The 19,192-nt window shown below is 43.6% G+C and overlaps 1 protein-coding gene across 1 annotated transcript in view; it reads right to left on the bottom strand.

The window, feature by feature from the left end:
• Positions 1–19,192, bottom strand: part of LOC142309097 (uncharacterized) — a 234,679-nt gene that overhangs the window by 62,182 nt on the left and 153,305 nt on the right. Inside the window, exons 19-21 of the mRNA XM_075347157.1 lie at positions 18,189–18,317; positions 8,232–8,563; positions 7,992–8,125 (exon numbers count right to left, since the gene is read on the bottom strand). Coding sequence (XP_075203272.1) covers positions 7,992–8,125; positions 8,232–8,563; positions 18,189–18,317 — 595 coding nt within the window. The remainder of the gene's footprint in view (positions 1–7,991; positions 8,126–8,231; positions 8,564–18,188; positions 18,318–19,192) is intronic.

Below are 19,192 nucleotides of genomic sequence, written 5' to 3'. Positions count from 1 at the left end.
TTTTTTTAGATTTTTTCCCATAATTTACACTACATTGTCCAGAAAATGGTGGAGGTTGGCAATCCCAGACAATAGGACCACATATAGGCTCTAATTCTAACTGCTAATTTGTTGAAAATGGGATACTAGTCATATACATGAGTAATTATGGGCGCTGTAAAATTCTAAGCATAGTCCCGTTAATGTAATCTGAAGGGCAGTCTATTTACCCTAGTGGTATTGCTTGCCCAGTTGCAGCTGTACAGGGTACATGTGTTTGCCCCATTTGTGCAGAGGCTCATCTTCCCACATTGCTTCTTCACATGGACCAGGCTATATGGATTACGATTGACTACAACACCATGTTATAAAGTCTTTTTTTTTTTACTCAGAGTGTAGTGTTTTGGATTGTCTGTTTTTTGTTTGTTTTTTTGCGGGGTTTTTTTTTTTTTATTGGTGAGATCAATACAATTTATAGAAAATAACCAAGCAGTGATCAACCACTATATTGATGTGCATTATTTGTATAATTGGTACTGACCCTAAAGCCTCTTTCACACGTATGTGCCTCCGGTACGTGTCTGGTGCGTTTTCTCACGTACCGGAGACACGTACCCACGTAGACCTATGTTTTCAAATGGAGTTGGACACACGTATGTATTTACGCACGGAACGTGTGTCCGTTTCGTACATACGTGTGTCCGTGTGTTTCTTACGGCAACATATCTGTTTTCTCTCCGGTATCACAGGTGTCACACGGAACGCAAACGAGTCACACGTAACACAAACGGACCAAACGGATGTGTTCTGTGTGACACGCACCAGAGAAAAGACATGTGTCTGCGAGAAAAAAAAATAAAACATTGCTCACCTTCTCCTGCCCTCCTGTCTCTGCCGCTGCTGTCACTTGCTGTCGACCGCCGCTCATTATGCTAATTGAATATTCACTTCACTGTGGCAGGAAGCAGCAGCAGCGGGCAGTTGGCAGGATCGGAGACCGAAGATCAGCACCACGGACAGCGACGCCAGGGACAGGTGAGTAGAAAGTTCCCGTTCTCCATGTGTTATCACGGATAACACACGGAGAACACACATAGGCAATAAACACGGCTCACGGAGGGCAAACGCACCTCTGATACGTCCGTGAAAAACGTGCGTGGTTTTTCATGAACGTGGGAAAGAGGCCTAACACGTAGTTATTTGTAAATATCAGGCATAAGCATGGATTGACAGGAGGTAAAATAAGTAGGAATTAAGCTAATTTCGGAAATTGCAAAAGTTATGTCCCCCGTGACCCCATATAGCCGAACCCTTATATAAAGAATTGGATCACCATAGGAAACCTAAACAAATAAAATGATATAACATGCTTGGTACAAGTGCAGCTCAATAAATTAGAATATCCTCAAAAAGTTAATTTCAGTAATTCAATACAAAAAAAATAAACACATATATTATATAGAATCATTACACACAGAGTGATCTATTTCAAGTGTTTATTTCTGTTAATGTTGATTATGGCTTACAGCCAATGAAAACCCAAAAATCATTGTCTCAGAAAATTCTAATAATTTTCACAAAACACCTGCAAAGGCTGCCTAAGCATTTAAGATGGTCCCTTAGTATGGTTCAGTAGGCTACACAATCATGGGGAAAATTGCTGACTTGACAGATGTCCAGAAGGCAGTCATTAACACTTTCCACAAGGAGGGTAAGCCGCAAAAGGTCATTGCTAAAGAAGCTGGCTGTACCCAGAGTGCTGTTTCTCAGCATATTAATGAAACAATCACTGATCTCGGGGAGACCAGCCAGAGAAAACACTGCCGGCAGCCAGCGAGGGTGCTCAAGACAGGGAAATCCTAGGTACATTGCCCCCTGGGAAATATGCAAATCAAAAAGGTCCATGGAGCCTCTGTTAGGAGTCTCAACACAGAAACCAGCCAGATATCCCTCCGGGAAGGGCCCAGGCAAGGGGTGACTCTTTTTAGGAGATCACCATAACCACCATATTAACCCCTTAACGACCTTTGACGTACTGGGTACATCACGGTGACATGGTGCTAAACGACCCATGACGTACCCAGTACGTCATGGCGAAATCGCGGTCCCGGAGCCCCGGGGAGTCCAATTTCTTTGATTAAACGGTAGATTCGGGAAGGAGGGGACCTCTGCCTGACCTCAGGAGGGGTGGTGCCTCCTCCCCGAACCTACAGAGGCTGTGATTGGCTGACAAACGCCGCTCAGCCAATTACAGTCACTGTAATGTTCCAGCCATTGAAAATGGCTGGAACATTTAAATCCAGCCCTGATCAGTGCTGCTGTAGCACTGGCCATTGGCTGGAGCTGGGTGATCGGTGTTTCACCCGCCCCCAGCTCTGATTGGAGAGACCGGTCTTGTGACCGATTTCTCCAATCAATGTGCATCTGGGGCCTGTGACCGTCCATGGAAGCCGAGGAGAGCGGTGCCCATCGGTTGCTGCCCCCCGCCGCCCGCCCCTGTCCCCAATCGCCCTGCCAGCCCCGCCGCTGTCTCCGATCGCCCCGCCCGCCACCGCTGTCTCCGATCGCCCCGCCCGCTGTCTCCGATCGCCCCGCCCACCACCGCCGCTGTTTCCGATCGCCCCGCCCGCAGCGCCCGCCACCCGCACCCGCCACCGCCAGCCCCCCCGCGGGTCCGATCGCCACCACCAGCCCCGCCGCTGTCTCCGATCACCCCGCCCGCCACCGCCAGCCCCGCCGCGGCTCCGATCGCCACCGCCAGCCCCGCCGCTGTCTCCGATCGCCCCGCCGCTGCTCCCGATCCACCGCTGTCCCCGCCGCCACGCTCGCCACTGTCCCCGCCGCTGCTCCCGATCCACCGCTGTCCCCACCGCCACGCTCGCCACTGTCCCCGCCGCTGCTCCCGATCCACCGCTGTCCCCGCCGCCACTGTCCCCGCCGCTGCTCCCGATCCACCGCTGTCCCCGCCGCCACGCTCGCCACTGTCCCCACCGCTGCTCCCGATCCACCGCTGTCCCCGCCGCTGCTCCCGATCCACCGCCGCCACGCTCGCCACTGTCCCCGCCACCACGCTCGCCACTGTCCACGCTCACCACTGTCCCCGCCGCCGCTCCCGATCCTCCGCTGTCCCCGCCGCCACTGTCCCCGCCACGCTTGCCACTGTCCCCGCCGCTGCTCCCGATCCACCGCTGTCCCTGCTGCCACGCTCGCCACTGTCCCCACCGCCACGCTCGCCACTGTCCCCGCCGCCGTCGCACCCACCTTTTTCAGCCACTGCTGCCCCCGAATCGGCCCCAACTGTTCCCCATCGGCGGCCGCTGCCTCCTTCATCGGCTGCCCCTTCTCCATCGCCACTACACCTCCTATCCCTCCATGTGCTGCAAGCAACCCTCCCCCCACATGTGGGAGGAGGGTGGCTTGCAGCACATGTGGGGGGAGGGTGGCTTGCAGAACATGTGCTGCAAGCCACCCTCCCCCCTCCATGTTCTGGGGGCCACCCTCCCCCCGGGCCCCCCCCTCCTCCATGTGCCATCTCTCTCTCCCATCAGACTCTGTCCCCCTCCCCGATCTGCTGCCTGCTCTCTCCCATCCTCTTCATCTACTGCCCCCTCTCACCCTCCTCAATCTGTTGCCTCCTTCATCTGCTGCCTCTTCTGTCTGCTGTGATCCTGCTGCCTAGATCCATCCTGTAAGGTAGGTATCCCCATCTCACCTCCCTCCCCTCCCATCCTCCGCCGCTCCTCCATCCGCTGCGCCCTTTCCCATCATCCATCCGCTGCGCCCTTTCCCATCCTCTGCCGCTCCTCCATCCGTTGCGCCATTTCCCATCATCCATCCGCTGCGCCCTTTCCCATCATCCATCCGCTGCGCCCTTTCCCATCCTCTGCTGCTCCTCCACCCGCTGCGCCCTTTCCCATCTTCCATCCGCTGCGCCCTTTCTCATCTGCCGCCCCGCCCTCTCGCATCGCATTAGTCAGTGCAGTTGCTCGCTTCCAGACTGCAGTGGATGATGCGATGCGAGACTCGTGCATTGCTCTCACGTTTGGCACTGGTCTTAGTGGCAGGCGCTCATATTTATTTTTTTTTTTATTCATTTTTTTTTTTTTTTACTGATGTCTGTATTTTTTATTTCGACAAACTATTTTTTTTGTATGGGGGGGGGGTCTAGTTTCCAAAATGGGATCACATGTGGGGGAGCTCCATTGTTTAGGCACCTCAGGGGGTCTCCAAATGCAACATGGCGTCTGCTAATAATTCCAATCAATTTTACTGTGAAATGGCGCTCCTTCTCTTCTGAGCCCCGCCGTACGCCCAAACAATTGATTTCCACCACATATGAGGTACCTGTGTACTCAGGAGAAATTGCACAATACATTTTATGGTGCATTTTTTCCTGATACCCTTGTGAAAAAAAAGCTACCTGTTTGAAAAAACAATTTTGTGGTAAAAAAAAGAATAAATTATTTTCACGGCTGAACATTACAAACGTTTGTGAAACCTCCAGGGGTTCAAAGTGCTCACTAAACAGCTAGATAAATTCCATGAGGGGTCTAGTTTCCAAAATGGGGTCAATTGTGGGGGAGCTCCATTGTTTAGGCACTTCAGGGGGGTCTCCAAACGCAACATGGCGTCCGCTAATAATTCCAACCAATTTTGCTGTGAAATGGCGCTCCTTGCCTTCCGAGTCCTGCTGTGTGTCCAAACATTTTATTTCCACCACATATGAGGTATCTGCGTACTCAGGAGAAAATGCACAATACATTTTATGGTGCATTTTTTCCTGATACCCTTGTGATAAAAAAAGTTACCTGGTTGAAGCAACAGTTTTGTGGTAAAAAAAAAAATTTTTCTTTTCACGGCTCAACGTTATAAACTTCCGTGAAGCCCCCAGGGGTTCAAAGTGCACATCAAACATCTAGAAAAAATATTTGAGGGCTCTAGTTTCCAAAATAGGGTCACTTATGGGGGAGCTCCATTATTTAGGCACCTCAGGGAGTCTTCAAACGCGACATGGCGTCCGCTAATGAGTGCAGCTAATTTTGCACTCAAAAATTCAAATGGCGCTCCTTGCCTTCCGAGTCCTGCCGTGTGCCCAAACATTTGATTTCCACCACATATGGGGTATCTGCGTACTCAGGAGAAAATGTACGATACATTTTATGATTCATTTTGTCCTGATACCCTTGTGAAAATACTAATTTTTATGGCTAAAGTAACATTTTTGTGTTAAAAAAGTAAAATTTTCATTTTTTTCTTCTACATTGCTTTGGTTGCTGTGAAGCTCCTAAAGGGTTAATAAACTTCTTGGATGTGGTTTTCAGCAGAGTGAGGGGTGCAGATTTTAGAATGGGGTCTCTTTTGGGTATTTTCTGTCGCCTAGGTTTCTCAAATCACTCCAAATGTGATGTGGTACCTAAAAAAATTTTTTGTGTAAATTTTGTTGGAAAAATGAGAAATTGCTGATGAACTTTGAACCCTTCTAACTTCCTAACGGAATTTTTTTTTTTTTTTTCAATTTTGAAAGTGTAAAGCAGACAAGTGCTGGTGTAAAGCAGACAAGTGGGAAATGTTATTTAGTAACTATTTTGTGTGACATATCTCTCAGATTTATGGGCATAAAATTTCAAATTTTGAAAATTGCAAAATTTTCAAAATTTTCGCCAAATTTCCGAAATTTTCACAAATAAACGCAAAACATATCGGCCTAAATTTACCACTGACATGAAGTACAATATGTCACGAAAAAACAATGTCAGAATCGCCAGGATCCGTTGAAGTGTTCCAGAGTTATAACCTGTCAAAGTGACACTAGTCAAAATTGCAAAAAATGGCCGGGTCTTTAAGGTGAAAACAGGCTGGGGGCTGAAGGGGTTAAGTGGCCCTTTTAGTCAATATCCAACTTTTTGACAAGTTTAAAAAGATATGACAAGGGAAATACCAAGGCCAGGTATCCATCCACAGACAGCCGTTTCGGGGTATTACCCCTCATCAGTGGGGAGTAGGATTCTGGCCGGGTGGGAGCAATGCCTAGTAGACCAACAAGGGGCAATGTACCTAGGATTTCACTGTCTTGAGCGCCCTCGCTGGCTGCCGGCAGTGTTTTCTCTGGCTGGTCTCCCCGAGATCAGTGATTGTTTTGTTTTGTTGGTCTACTAGGCATTGCTCCCACCCGGCCAGAATCCTACTCCACACTGATGAGGGGCAATACCCCGAAACGGCTGTCTGTGGATGGATACCTGGCCTTGGTATTTCCCTTGTCATATCTTTTTAAACTTGTCAAAAAGTTGGATATTGACTAAAAGGGCCACTAATATGGTGGTTATGGTGATCTCCTAAAAAGAGTCACCCCTTGGCTGGGCCCTTCCCGGAGGGATATCTGGCTGGTTTCTGTGTTGAGGCTCCTAACAGAGGCTCCATGGACCTTTTTGATTTTGCATATTTCCCAGGGGGCAATGTACCTAGGATTTCACTGTCTTGAGCGCCCTCGCTGGCTGCCGGCAGTGTTTTCTCTGGCTGGTCTCCCCGAGATCAGTGATTGTTTTGTTTTGTTGGTCTACTAGGCATTGCTCCCACCCGGCCAGAATCCTACTCCACACTGATGAGGGGCAATACCCCGAAACGGCTGTCTGTGGATGGATACCTGGCCTTGGTATTTCCCTTGTCATATCTTTTTAAACTTGTCAAAAAGTTGGATATTGACTAAAAGGGCCACTTAATATGGTGGTTATGGTGATCTCCTAAAAAGAGTCACCCCTTGGCTGGGCCCTTCCCGGAAGGGTATCTGGCTGGTTTCTGTGTTGAGACTCCTAACAGAGGCTCCATGGACCTTTTTGATCAGCATATTAATGGAAAGTTGAGTTGAAGGAAAAAGTGTGGTAGAAAAGGGTGCACAAGGAACTAGGATAACCGCAGCGTTGAAAGGATTGTTAAGAAAAGGCCATTAAAAATTTTGGGGAGATTCACAAGGAGTGGGCTGCTGCTGGAGTCAGTGCTTCAAGAGCAGCACTTGTGGTTAAGGCTAAGAACGCACTATGCGTTCACCTACTTGCAGTTCTAAAAGCACGTTTTGGGCTTAATTGATTTGACCAAAGCTGCCTATTTCAGAAATTTAGCGCTGAAAACGCATGCGTATTTACCGCGTTTTAGATGCATTTTCAGCACTTTTTACATGCTTTTTCACCTGCGTTTTGACAGATGCGTTTTGAACATCAAGACACTGCTGAATAAAGTTTAATACGTCAAACACAATGAAAAAAGAGAAAAAAATAGAAAACAAATAGATTTTAAGAAATAATAAAGAAAATATAAATATAGATTAAAATTATAGCGGTAATATACTATTTATTGCAAAAATAGCAATAAATTATATTTTTTTGTAAATGTAATTGTAGGACTATGTGTGTGTGTAAAGGGACATATGAAATTATTATTTTAATGTCCAAAAAGCATGCGTTTTGTTAGTCCAAAACGCATCTTTTCTGCACATAAAAAGCAGGTAAAACACAGCAATTTGCTGAAATCTTGGTTTTTGCCATTTCTCATTGACTTCAATGTTAGCAAAACGCACCCAAAATAGCAAAAACAATTGACATGCTGCTTCTTTGAACGTAGAGATTTTGCCACAAAATATGCAAATTAAACGCAGCGTTTAGAAACGCAAAGTGCGGTCTAGAAATCCCCATTTTCCATAGACTTTGCTGTGAAATCAAAACGCATGCCTTTTGGCATGAAAAAAGTGCTTCTCTAAACGGACCTAAAAAGCACTGAAATGCAGGTGGAAACGCAAAGTGCGTTCTTACCCTAATAAAGGCCATAGACATTAAGGGCACTCAACTTCCACGCTTCGTTGCGTCTCAATGATGCTGGTGCAGCCCTTCCAAAAGGGGGGTAATGTCATGGCTGCAGTCTTTCATTTTTCAGCTGTAATCATAACTTTTGTAATTGGGCTTTACCCTTAGAAATGTGCCCTGATGTGTAGCTACTGTACATACAACGTATGATCTTCTGCCTACCTGTAGGCAAATACAATGTACTCTTTAAATGAATTCCTAGAAACCAGAATTGAGTGGTTTTTATGAACTGGTGTTTCATCTACAGGAATGGCGACCTGACAGACAAGCTTACAGGATTCAGCCAAGTCGAATATCTGGAATACATAAAATTACAAATATAATGTTCAATCAAAATAACAAAGTACAAAAAAACCATAAATCATTATTACATCTTGTGTAAAAAAGAATAATAGGCCTCACCTTAACTAAATGGCTGCCATCAAAAAATGCCAGGAGAAGCTGTCCATCCATAGCAGATGTCAGGATAGGGGCATCCAAACAGTCATCAGTGGCATAAATCATTTTACGACATGAGAGGTCCCATATCTGGAAACTGTGCTCCTGAGTGACAGCGACTATTCTGTTCTGCCTACACACAGTGATGGAGTCAATGTCTTTTCCGATGCCCTGAAGGGTGAATACAGGCTTCCCCACAACTAGGTCCCAAACCTTCAGAGTGCCGTCCCTGGAAGCTGTCATTGCTCGTAGGTCAGTGTGCGCTTCTGCAACTGCAGTAATACTGTCGGTGTGGCCTAAAATAACAATAGTAATAATGGACAATAGTTCTTCAATTCTGTTTTATATAAATATGGTAATCTTTCAATTTTCACACAGTCCACTGGAACTATTTTAATCTCACATTTCCTGTTCTTTCAGGGAGACTTTTCAGGCGTCTCATTATTATCAGAGGCACAATGACAATAATAAGTAACACCTCTATACATAGCTGATAACTTAGAATGCATCAACTGCAATAAGCAACATAACTGCTGATCTTTTCAACTTCCTTCACATAGACCTTTGCACATGATTATTAGATTTTGCCATTTCAATTCAATTCTGTTCACTGGGGAAAATATACTTCTGGCTGTCCTGAAAGAACCGGGAAGTATGTGACCGAGTAATCAAGAATGAGGTAGCACACACTCTCCCTATGACAGTCTTCATAAAGTGTAAGGTGTCAAATTCATTAAGCGACGCACAACATTTAATGAATGTGGGTCATCTCATAAGTGGCATGCAAAGCCATGCACTGCACCAGAAATGCTACAACAGTCAGGGACTACAGCATCATTTCTAGTTTTCCCAGCTCTGTTAGATTCAAAATGGTATAGAAATGTCAAAAGTTACAAAATTTTTGCTCAACTTCAAATTCAGCCCAACAGTTATCAGTGTCAAGGTGAGAATTGGGGTTCAGGTCTAGAGATTGGGCTGGCCATGACAGGGTTTTGATGTGGTGGTCCTTCATCCACACATTGATTGACCTAGCTGTGTGGCATGGCACATTGTTCTGATGGAAAAAACAGTCCTCAGAGTTGGGGAACATTGCCTGAGCAGAAGAAAGCAACTGTTTTTCAAAGATAACCTTGTATGCGGCTTGATTCATACATCTTTTGCAAAGATGTTTGTTGAATTTTGATTACCTAGTTTTCAGCTTTGCCCAACACCTGGTTGTCTAATGGTTAGACAGAGACCTGGAGAGGTCTACAACCCACATTGTTTTGCACCCACTGTGAAATTTAGCGGAGGATCGGTGATGATCTGGGGATGCTTCAGCGAGGCTGGAATTGGGCAGCGTAATCTTTACGAAGGACGTATTAATGAAGCCGCATACAAGGTTATCCTGGAAAAACAGTTGCTTCCTTCTGCTCAGGCAATGTTCCCCAACTTTGAGGACTGAATTCAAGCAGGACAATGCACCATGCCACATAGCTAGGTAAATCAATATGTGGATGAAGGACCACCACATCAAAATCCTGTCATGGCCAGCCCAATCTCCAGACCTGAACCCCATTGAAAACCTCTGAAATGTAATCAAGAGGAAGATGGATAGTCACAAGCCATCAAACAAAGAAGAACTGCTTACATTTTTGTGCCAGGAGTGGCATAAGGTCACCCAAAAGCAGTGTGAAAGACTGGTGTAAAGCATGCCAAGACGCATGAAAGCTGTGATTAAAAATCATGTGTGATGTAGTGACCGGCAATGTTGTGAATGGCCGGCATGTGCCGCAAAGGCGGAGGGGTTCTGCGATCTGAACCTGGAATGTATCTCTGGGACTTGTAGTTCCATGAGGATTGCAGTATGTATTCAGGGCTGGGTTCATGAGATGGTCAGAGGTGATGGGTGGGACTGACCAGCCACATACCTTCCATACATGGGTGTGTCTAATGGGTTTTAATCAGGCTGTGAGTAGGTGGGAGCCATCTTGCTGAAAGCACATGGTCAGGAGATCATGTACATGCTGAGACAGCAAAGGGCTGTGAGAATCCAGGGAGTTGCAGAGTCTACTGGGGCTCTGGCCTGACAGCAGGTGCCGTCGAACGGAGCTGGTCCGAGGACCGGGTTAGTGAGCCCAGTGAGAGTCTCCCTGGAGGTCGAGCTTACATAGAAACCTGCAAAGCGACTGACAGGTAACCCTGAGAAAAGGGGATGTGGACTGGCTGATACCAGAGAATGAACTGTATGGACACTCGGCGGTTGAAACCGACAGTGAGACATTGTTGTCCTGCGGGGAGAGTGGCTGTGGCCCGTTATATGGCGTGGTTTATGAGGATCTGAATAAATCACCTAGATTGTTTAAGTGACAATGTGTTCCTGTGTGCCTCAATCCCACTACCTGACGCATGGTTTCCCACACGCTCGGGGCCCACGTCGTCACACATGGTTATTCCACAAAATATTGAATTCTGCACTGTTCCTGAGTTAAAACATTAGTATTGTTGTTTATAAATTATTATAAACTTGTTTTCTTTGCATTATTTGAGGTGTCTGAAAGCTATGCATTTTTTTTGGTATTTTGACCATTTATCATTTTCAGAAAATTAATACAAATTTTTTTGCTGGGAAACAGAGACAGTTTACAGAATAAAAGAACAATTTACATCTTACTAAAAAATATACCTATAAAGATAAAAATCAGAAAAACTGAAAATTTGGAAGTGGTCTCTTAATTTTTGCCAGAGCTGTATATGTGTATATATATATATATATATATATATATATATATATATATATATATATATATATATATATATATATATATATATATATACATATACAGTCATATGAAAACGTTTGGGCACCCCTATTAATGTTAACCTTTTTTTTTTATATAACAATTTGGCTTTTTGCAACAGCTATTTCAGTTTCATATATCTAATAACTGATGGACTGAGTAATATTTCTGGATTGAAATGAGGTTTATTGTACTAACAGAAAATGTGCAATCTGCATTTCAACAAAATTTGACCGGTGCAAAAGTATGGGCACCCTTATCAATTTCTTGATTTGAACACTCCTAACTACTTTTTACTGACTTACTAAAGCACTAAATTGGTTTTGTAACCTCATTGAGCTTTGAACTTCATAAGCAGGTGTATCCAATCATGAGAAAAGGTATTTAAGGTGGCCACTTGCAAGTTGTTCTCCTATTTGAATCTCCTATGAAGAGTGGCATCATGGGCTCCTCAAAACAACTCTCAAATGATCTGAACAGGGCCGGCGTCAGCACCCGGCATACCCGGGCAAATGCCGGGGCCCTGGAGAGCCGGGGGGGCCCACTCGGCCTCGTCAGCTCTGGTGCACCTTGGCCGGGGCCCACTCTCCTTAGTTCTGCGGTCCCCGGGCCGAGTTCCGGGGACCGCAGTCCTCGGCAGGAATCTGCGGCGCCGTCTCTTTAAGGCGCGCAGACTTCCTGGTTTGAACTTCATCTGTGGGCGGAGCTACAGACCGGCATCCTGCTCAGTCCCACAGATGAGAGTTGCAGTGCCAGCCAGCGACCCCCAGCACAGCGTGTCCCTCCGGCGCTGTGTGGGCCCCCTCTCCACCGTGACCTGCGCGGTATGTGCCCTCCCCAACCCCGATTTATGCCCCCCCCCGGAGCCGCGCGTGTCTGTCTCTGTCTGTATGTAGCAGAGCTAGGTGTGTATGTATATAGCAGAGCTATGTGTGTATGTATATAGCAGAGCTAGGTGTGTATGTATATAGCAGAGCTAGGTGTGTATGTATATAGCAGAGCTATGTGTGCATGTATATAGCAGAGCTATGTGTGTATGTATATAGCAGAGCTATGTGTGTATGTATATAGCAGAGCTAGGTGTGTATGTATATAGCAGAGCTATGTGTGCATGTATATAGCAGAGCTATGTGTGTATGTATATAGCAGAGCTATGTGTGTATGTATATAGCAGAGCTATGTGTGTATGTATATAGCAGAGCTATGTGTGTATGTATATAGCAGAGCTATGTGTGTATGTATATAGCAGAGCTATGTGTGTATGTATATAGCAGAGCTATGTGTGCATGTATATAGCAGAGCTAGGTGTGTATGTATATAGCAGAGCTATGTGTGTATGTATATAGCAGAGCTATGTGTGCATGTATATAGTAGAGCTATGTGTGTATGTATATAGCAGAGCTATGTGTGCATGTATATAGCAGAGCTATGTGTGTATGTATATAGCAGAGCTATGTGTGTATGTATATAGCAGAGCTATGTGTGTATGTATATAGCAGAGCTAGGTGTGTATGTATATAGCAGAGCTATGTGTGTATGTATATAGCAGAGCTATGTGTGTATGTATATAGCAGAGCTATGTGTGTATGTATATAGCAGAGCTATGTGTGCATGTATATAGCAGAGCTATGTGTGTATGTATATAGCAGAGCTAGGTGTGTATGTATATAGCAGAGCTATGTGTGCATGTATATAGCAGAGCTATGTGTGTATGTATATAGCAGAGCTAGGTGTGCATGTATATAGCAGAGCTATGTGTGTATGTATATAGCAGAGCTATGTGTGTATGTATATAGCAGAGCTAGGTGTGTATGTATATAGCAGAGCTATGTGTGCATGTATATAGCAGAGCTATGTGTGTATGTATATAGCAGAGCTATGTGTGTATGTATATAGCAGAGCTATGTGTGTATGTATATAGCAGAGCTATGTGTGTATGTATATAGCAGAGCTATGTGTGCATGTATATAGCAGAGCTATGTGTATGTATATAGCAGAGCTATGTGTGCATGTATATAGCAGAGCTATGTGTGTATGTATATAGCAGAGCTAGGTGTGTATGTATATAGCAGAGCTAGGTGTGTATGTATATAGCAGAGCTAGGTGTGTATGTATATAGCAGAGCTATGTGTGTATGTATATAGCAGAGCTATGTGTGTATGTATATAGCAGAGCTATGTGTGTATGTACATAGCAGAGCTATGTGTGTATGTATATAGCAGAGCTATGTGTGTATGTACATAGCAGAGCTATGTGTGTATGTATATAGCAGAGCTATGTGTGCATGTATATAGCAGAGCTATGTGTGCATGTATATAGCAGAGCTATGTGTGCATGTATATAGCAGAGCTAGGTGTGTATGTATATAGCAGAGCTATGTGTGTATGTATATAGCAGAGCTATGTGTGTATGTATATAGCAGCGCTGTGTGTATGTATATAGCAGAGCTATGTGTGCATGTATATAGCAGAGCTATGTGTGCATGTATATAGCAGAGCTATGTGTGCATGTATATAGCAGAGCTATGTGTGCATGTATATAGCAGAGCTATGTGTGCATGTATATAGCAGAGCTATGTGTGTATGTATATAGCAGAGCTATGTGTGTATGTATATAGCAGAGCTATGTGTGTATGTATATAGCAGAGCTATGTGTGTATGTAGCAGAGCTAGGTGTGTATGTATATAGCAGAGCTATGTGTGTATGTAGCAGAGCTATGTGTGTATGTATGTGGCAGAGCTATGTGTGTATGTAGCAGAGCTATGTGTGTATGTATATAGCAGAGCTATGTGTGTATGTAGCAGAGCTATGTGTGTATGTATATAGCAGAGCTATGTATGTAGCAGAGCTATGTATGTAGCAGAGCTATGTGTGCATGTATATAGCAGAGCTATGTGTGTATGTATGTGGCAGAGCTGTGTGCATGTATATAGCAGAGCTATGTGTGTATGTATGTGGCAGAGCTATGTGTGTATGTATGTGGCAGAGCTATGTGTGTATGTATGTAGCAGCGCTGTGTCTGTATGTATGTATCCAGCAGAGCTGTGTGTGTTTGTCTGTATGCATGTATGATGTGTATCTATGTATGTCAGTGTATATGACTGTATAGATGTGTCAGTTCTATATGTATTTTTGTGAGTTTGTCGTTAAATATGTATATGTATGTGTACGTATGTGTGTCTGCGTGTGGATGGGGCCCACTGGGACTCTTCCGCCCGGGGCCCACAAAAAACTGGAGCCGGCCCTGGATCTGAAAACAAAGATTATTCAACATAGTTGTTCAGGGGAAGAATACAAAAAGTTGTCTCAGAGATGAAAACTGTCAGTTTCCACTGTGAGGAATACAGTAAGGAAATGGAAGAACACAGGTACAGTTCTTGTTAAGCTTAGAAGTGGCAGGCCAAGAAAAATATCAGAAAGGCAGAGAAGAAGAATGGTGAGAACAGTCAAGGACAATCCACAAACCACCTCCAAAGACCTGCAGCATCATCTTGCTGCAGATGGTGTCAATGTGCATCGGTCAACAATAGAGTGCACTTTGCACAAGGAGAAGCTGTATGGGAGAGTGATGCGAAAGAAGCCGTTTCTGCAAGCACGCCACAAACAGAGTCGCCTGAGGTATGCAAAAGTGCAAAAGCACATTTGGACAAACCAGTTACATTTTGGAAGAAGGTCCTGTGGACTGATGAAACAAAGATTGAGTTGTTTGGTCATACAAAAAAATGTTATACATAGAGGCAAAAAAACAAGTCATTCCAAGAAAAGCACTTGCTACCCACAGTAAAATTTGGTGGAGGTTTCATCATGCTTTGGGGCTGTGTGGCCAATGCTGGCACCGGGAATCTTGTTAAAGTTGAGGGTCGCATGGATTCAACTCAGTATCAGCAGATTCTTGACAATAATGTGCAAGAATGAGTGACGAAGTTGAAGTTACGCAGGGGATGGATATTTCAGCAAGACAATGGTCCAGAACACCGCTCCAAATCTACTCAGGCATTGATGCAGAGGAACAATTACAATGTTCTGGAATGGCCATCCCAGTCCCCAGACCTGAAAATCATTGAAAATCTGTGGGATGATTTGAAGCGTGCTGTCCATGCTCGGCGACCATCAAACTTAACTGAACTGGAATTGTTTTGTAAACAGGAATGGTCAAATATACCTTCATCCAGGATCCAGGAACTCATTTAAAGTTACAGGAAGTGTCTAGAGGCTGTTATTTTTGCAAAAGGAGGATCTACAAAATATTAATATCACTTTTATGTTGAGGTGCCCATACCTTTGCACCAGTCAAATTTTGTTTAAATGCGGATTGCACATTTTCTGTTAGTACAATAAACCTCATTTCTATCCAGAAATATTACTCAGTCCATCAGTTATTAGATATATGAAACTGAAATAGCTGCTGCAAAAACCCAAATTGTTATAATGAAAAAAGGTTAACATTAATAGGGGTGCCCAAACTTTTTCATATGACTTGTGTATATATATATATATATATATATATATATATTATAAATAAAAGGCACATTTATGATAAGTAGGCAAAAAGACTGGGGTAATACTGTGACTATCAGTTCCTTATCCAATCTCTGGGACATAAGGTACTTTAAGCGAGCCATAGGGCATGTGCCAATGATACCAAATTGAGAGGGACCACTAGCATAGTACCCCTACCAGGCAATCTCATGGTGTATGGGCACATAGTGCTTAATTGTAACATAATAATCAATAAATAGAGGTTGAAAAAAAATATTGAAAAGGCTGGCATGTACAACATTGTAAGTTTAATACAGTTATGTGAAAAATTGTTTGCCTTCCTGATGTCTTAAGCCCCCGTCACATTTAAAGACTTACCAGCGATCTTGAAAACGAGGCGACCTAATAAGGATCGCTGGTAAGTCGCAGGGAGGTTGCTGGTGAGATGTCACACAGTCAGACCTTACCAACGACGCAGTAATGATCAGCGGCCTGTATAACGATGAGCGACCTGTATAGGATGTTGGTAGGTGTCAAACACAGCGATGCGTCCTGCCCAGCAGGACATCAGCTTTGAAGAAAATAAACCAGAACAGTGTGTAACGATCAGCGATTTCACCGCAGGGGCCAGGTCGCTGCTTAGTGTCACACATAACAAGATCGCTGGTGAGACCCCTATTACGTCACAAAACGGGTGACTCAGCAGTGATCTCGCTAGCGATCCCATTATGTGAGAAGTACCCCTTACTCTTTTCCATGTTTGTCACACTTAAATGTTTCAGATCACCAAACAAATTTAAATATTAGACAAAGATAACACAAGTAAACACAAGATGCAGTTTATAAATGAAGGTCTTTATTATTAGGGGAAAAAGAAATCCAAACCTACAGAGCCCTGTGTGAAATTGTCATTGCCCCGTAAACTTAAGAACTGGTTAGACCACCTTTAGCAGAAACAACTGCAATCAAGTGTTTGCGATAACTGGCAATGGGTCTTTTTCAACACTCTTGAGGAATTTTTGCCACTCATCTTTGCAGAATTCTTGTAACTCAGCCACATTGGAGGGTTTTCGAGCATAAACCGCATTTTTAAGGTCATGCCACAGCATCTGAATCATATGAAGGTCAGGACTTTAACTAGGCCACTCCAAAGTCTTAATTTTGTTTTTCTTAAGCTCATTTCTTAGCACTGGAGTCTTGCAGCGCTGGGGTCTTGGGTTCAAATCCCCCCAAGGACAACATCTGCAAGGATTTTGTATATTCTCCCAGTGTTTGGGTGAGTTTCCTCCGGGTTCTCCGGTTTCCTCCCACATCCCAAAAACATATTGATAGGGAATTTAGATTTTGAACCCCAATGGAGATAGTGTTGTTTATGTATGTATAGCGCTGGGGAATTAAAGGCACTATATAATTGAATAAATATTATATTATTTTTATTCAGAGGTAGATTTGCTAGTTGAGTCTGATCATTGTCCTGCTGCATAACCAAAGTGCACTTCAGCTTCAGGTCACTGACAGATAGCCAGATATTCTCCTTCAGGATTTTTTTGCCAGACAGCAGAATTCATGGTTCCATTTCCCACATCAAGTCTTCTAGATCCTTAAGCAGTAAAACAGCCCATATTTTACTGTTGGTATGCTGTTCCATTTTTGAAATGCTGTGTTACTTCTACACCAGATGTAATGTGACATACACCTTTCAAAAAGTTCAACTTTATCTTTTTAGTCCACAGAGTATTCTCCCAAAAGTGATGGGGATCATCGAGATGTTTTCTGGCAAAACTGAGATGAGACTTTATGTTCTTTTTGCTCAGCAGTGGTTTTCATCCTGGAACTCTGCCATGCAGGACATTTTGCCCAGTCTCTTTCCTATGGTAGAGTCATGAACTCTGACCTTAACTGAGGTGAGACCTGCAGTTCTTTGGATGTTGTTGTGGGGTCTTTTGTGACCTCCTTGATGAGTCGTCGCTACGCTCTTGGGGTACTTTTGGTAGGCCGGACCCTCCTGGGAAGGGTCACCACTGTTCCATGTTTTCGCCATTTGTGGATAATGGCTCTCACTGTGGTTCGCTGAAGTCCCAGAGCTTTAGAAATTGCTTTATAATCTTTTCCAGGAAGGTAGATCTCAATTACATTATTTATAATTTGTTCCTGAATTTCTTTGGCTCACGGCGTGATGTCTAGCTTCTGAGGATCTTTTGGTCTGCTCCACTTTGTCAGGCAGGTCCTATTTAAGTGTTTCTTGATTCAGAACAGGTGTGGCAGTAATCAAGCCTGGGTGTGGCTAGGGAAATTGAACTCAGCTTCTCAAAGATGTGATAAACTACAGATAATTTATCTTTTAAGTAGTGGAGGCAATCACTTTTTCACACAGAGCACTGCTGTAGGTTAGGATTTCTTTTTCCCTTAATAATAAAGACCTTCATTTATAAACCGCATTTTGTGTTTACTTGTCTTATCTTTGTCTAATATTTACATTTGTTTGGTGATCTCAAACATTTAAGTGTGACAAACATGGAAAATAAGAAGTACATTTCCAAAATTAAAAAGAAATTATTTCTATATATATAAAGATCATTTGTAGATTTTATAAGATACAAAATGTGTCCACAAATGATGTACAGACGTGTTTTTATATAAAGGATCTAAAAGAGCTGTGTACCTGCTAAGGTGTCATAGAGGATCCCCCCAGGTGGCAGGAGACAGGTGAAGGAGGGTATAAAGGTGGCAATAGAGGACTGCTGACACTGGGACATCAAAGACGGCAGTAAAGGATATTTCCTCGGATCACCTATAATTAGAAAAGGTTATCTATTAAATATTCATTTAGTTTGCACATTAAGAAATCTTTCCTGCACATACTTATATCTAGTAAAGAGGCCTCCCATTGCTGATGTATCGTGTATACTTCATACACTATTTTGTATCACGTTTATTACCTTAGCTTTGGATGTGATGCTCTACATCCTATAAAGAATTAAATGTACAATAAACATTTGTAATGCACTTTTCTCACAAAGAACTCAACAGTCTAGGAGTAAACTGAACAATTTGATATAATGTCTTATGCAGATATACAGTGTGTTGATTACTCTGAGGCATGAATCTGAAAAAATGTGTTATAGGTTTATGTGATAATTCTGTAAAATTTATATATTTCAATGTTGGGCCTGCGTGACAGAAGGTTCTGCCTCCAAATGTTTTATATCTGATGCTAGACCAGATTATTCCTGCATGTTCATCTGATAAAATGGCAAGAAGTGTAGGGCTTGAGTAAATCCTTCAAGTAACTCAGTTCTTTGATTTATGGCTTTAAAGTTAGAAATGGTTATTCTTTGTTTTATAAGCCGCTGATGCAATGAGGGAAGTGAACAACATTTTGTACTAACTGAAGGTGGTGTGTTACGGAGTCTGAAAGGCCTACATATGGGACATTATAGTAGACCACACATAAGGTTATAAAGGTATCTACCAGTGTCTACCAGTGTCTTCTGGTGGAACGAGGTGTTCAATTTTGGCAATATTTCTCAGGTGGAAGAATGAAAATTTAATAAGCATAAATAAAGTTACTAAGTGGCCATTACCCAATAATAACTACTCCAAAATTACATACGTGGCCTAACGGTATATATATAAGGATGTATGCACAGGAAGTCTTTTTCAGGT

Source organism: Anomaloglossus baeobatrachus, chromosome 1 (genome assembly GCF_048569485.1).
Source record: "Anomaloglossus baeobatrachus isolate aAnoBae1 chromosome 1, aAnoBae1.hap1, whole genome shotgun sequence".
NCBI lineage: Eukaryota > Metazoa > Chordata > Amphibia > Anura > Aromobatidae > Anomaloglossus > Anomaloglossus baeobatrachus.
Note: the sequence above shows the minus strand (reverse complement) of the source record. Positions and strands in the feature narration are given on the sequence as shown.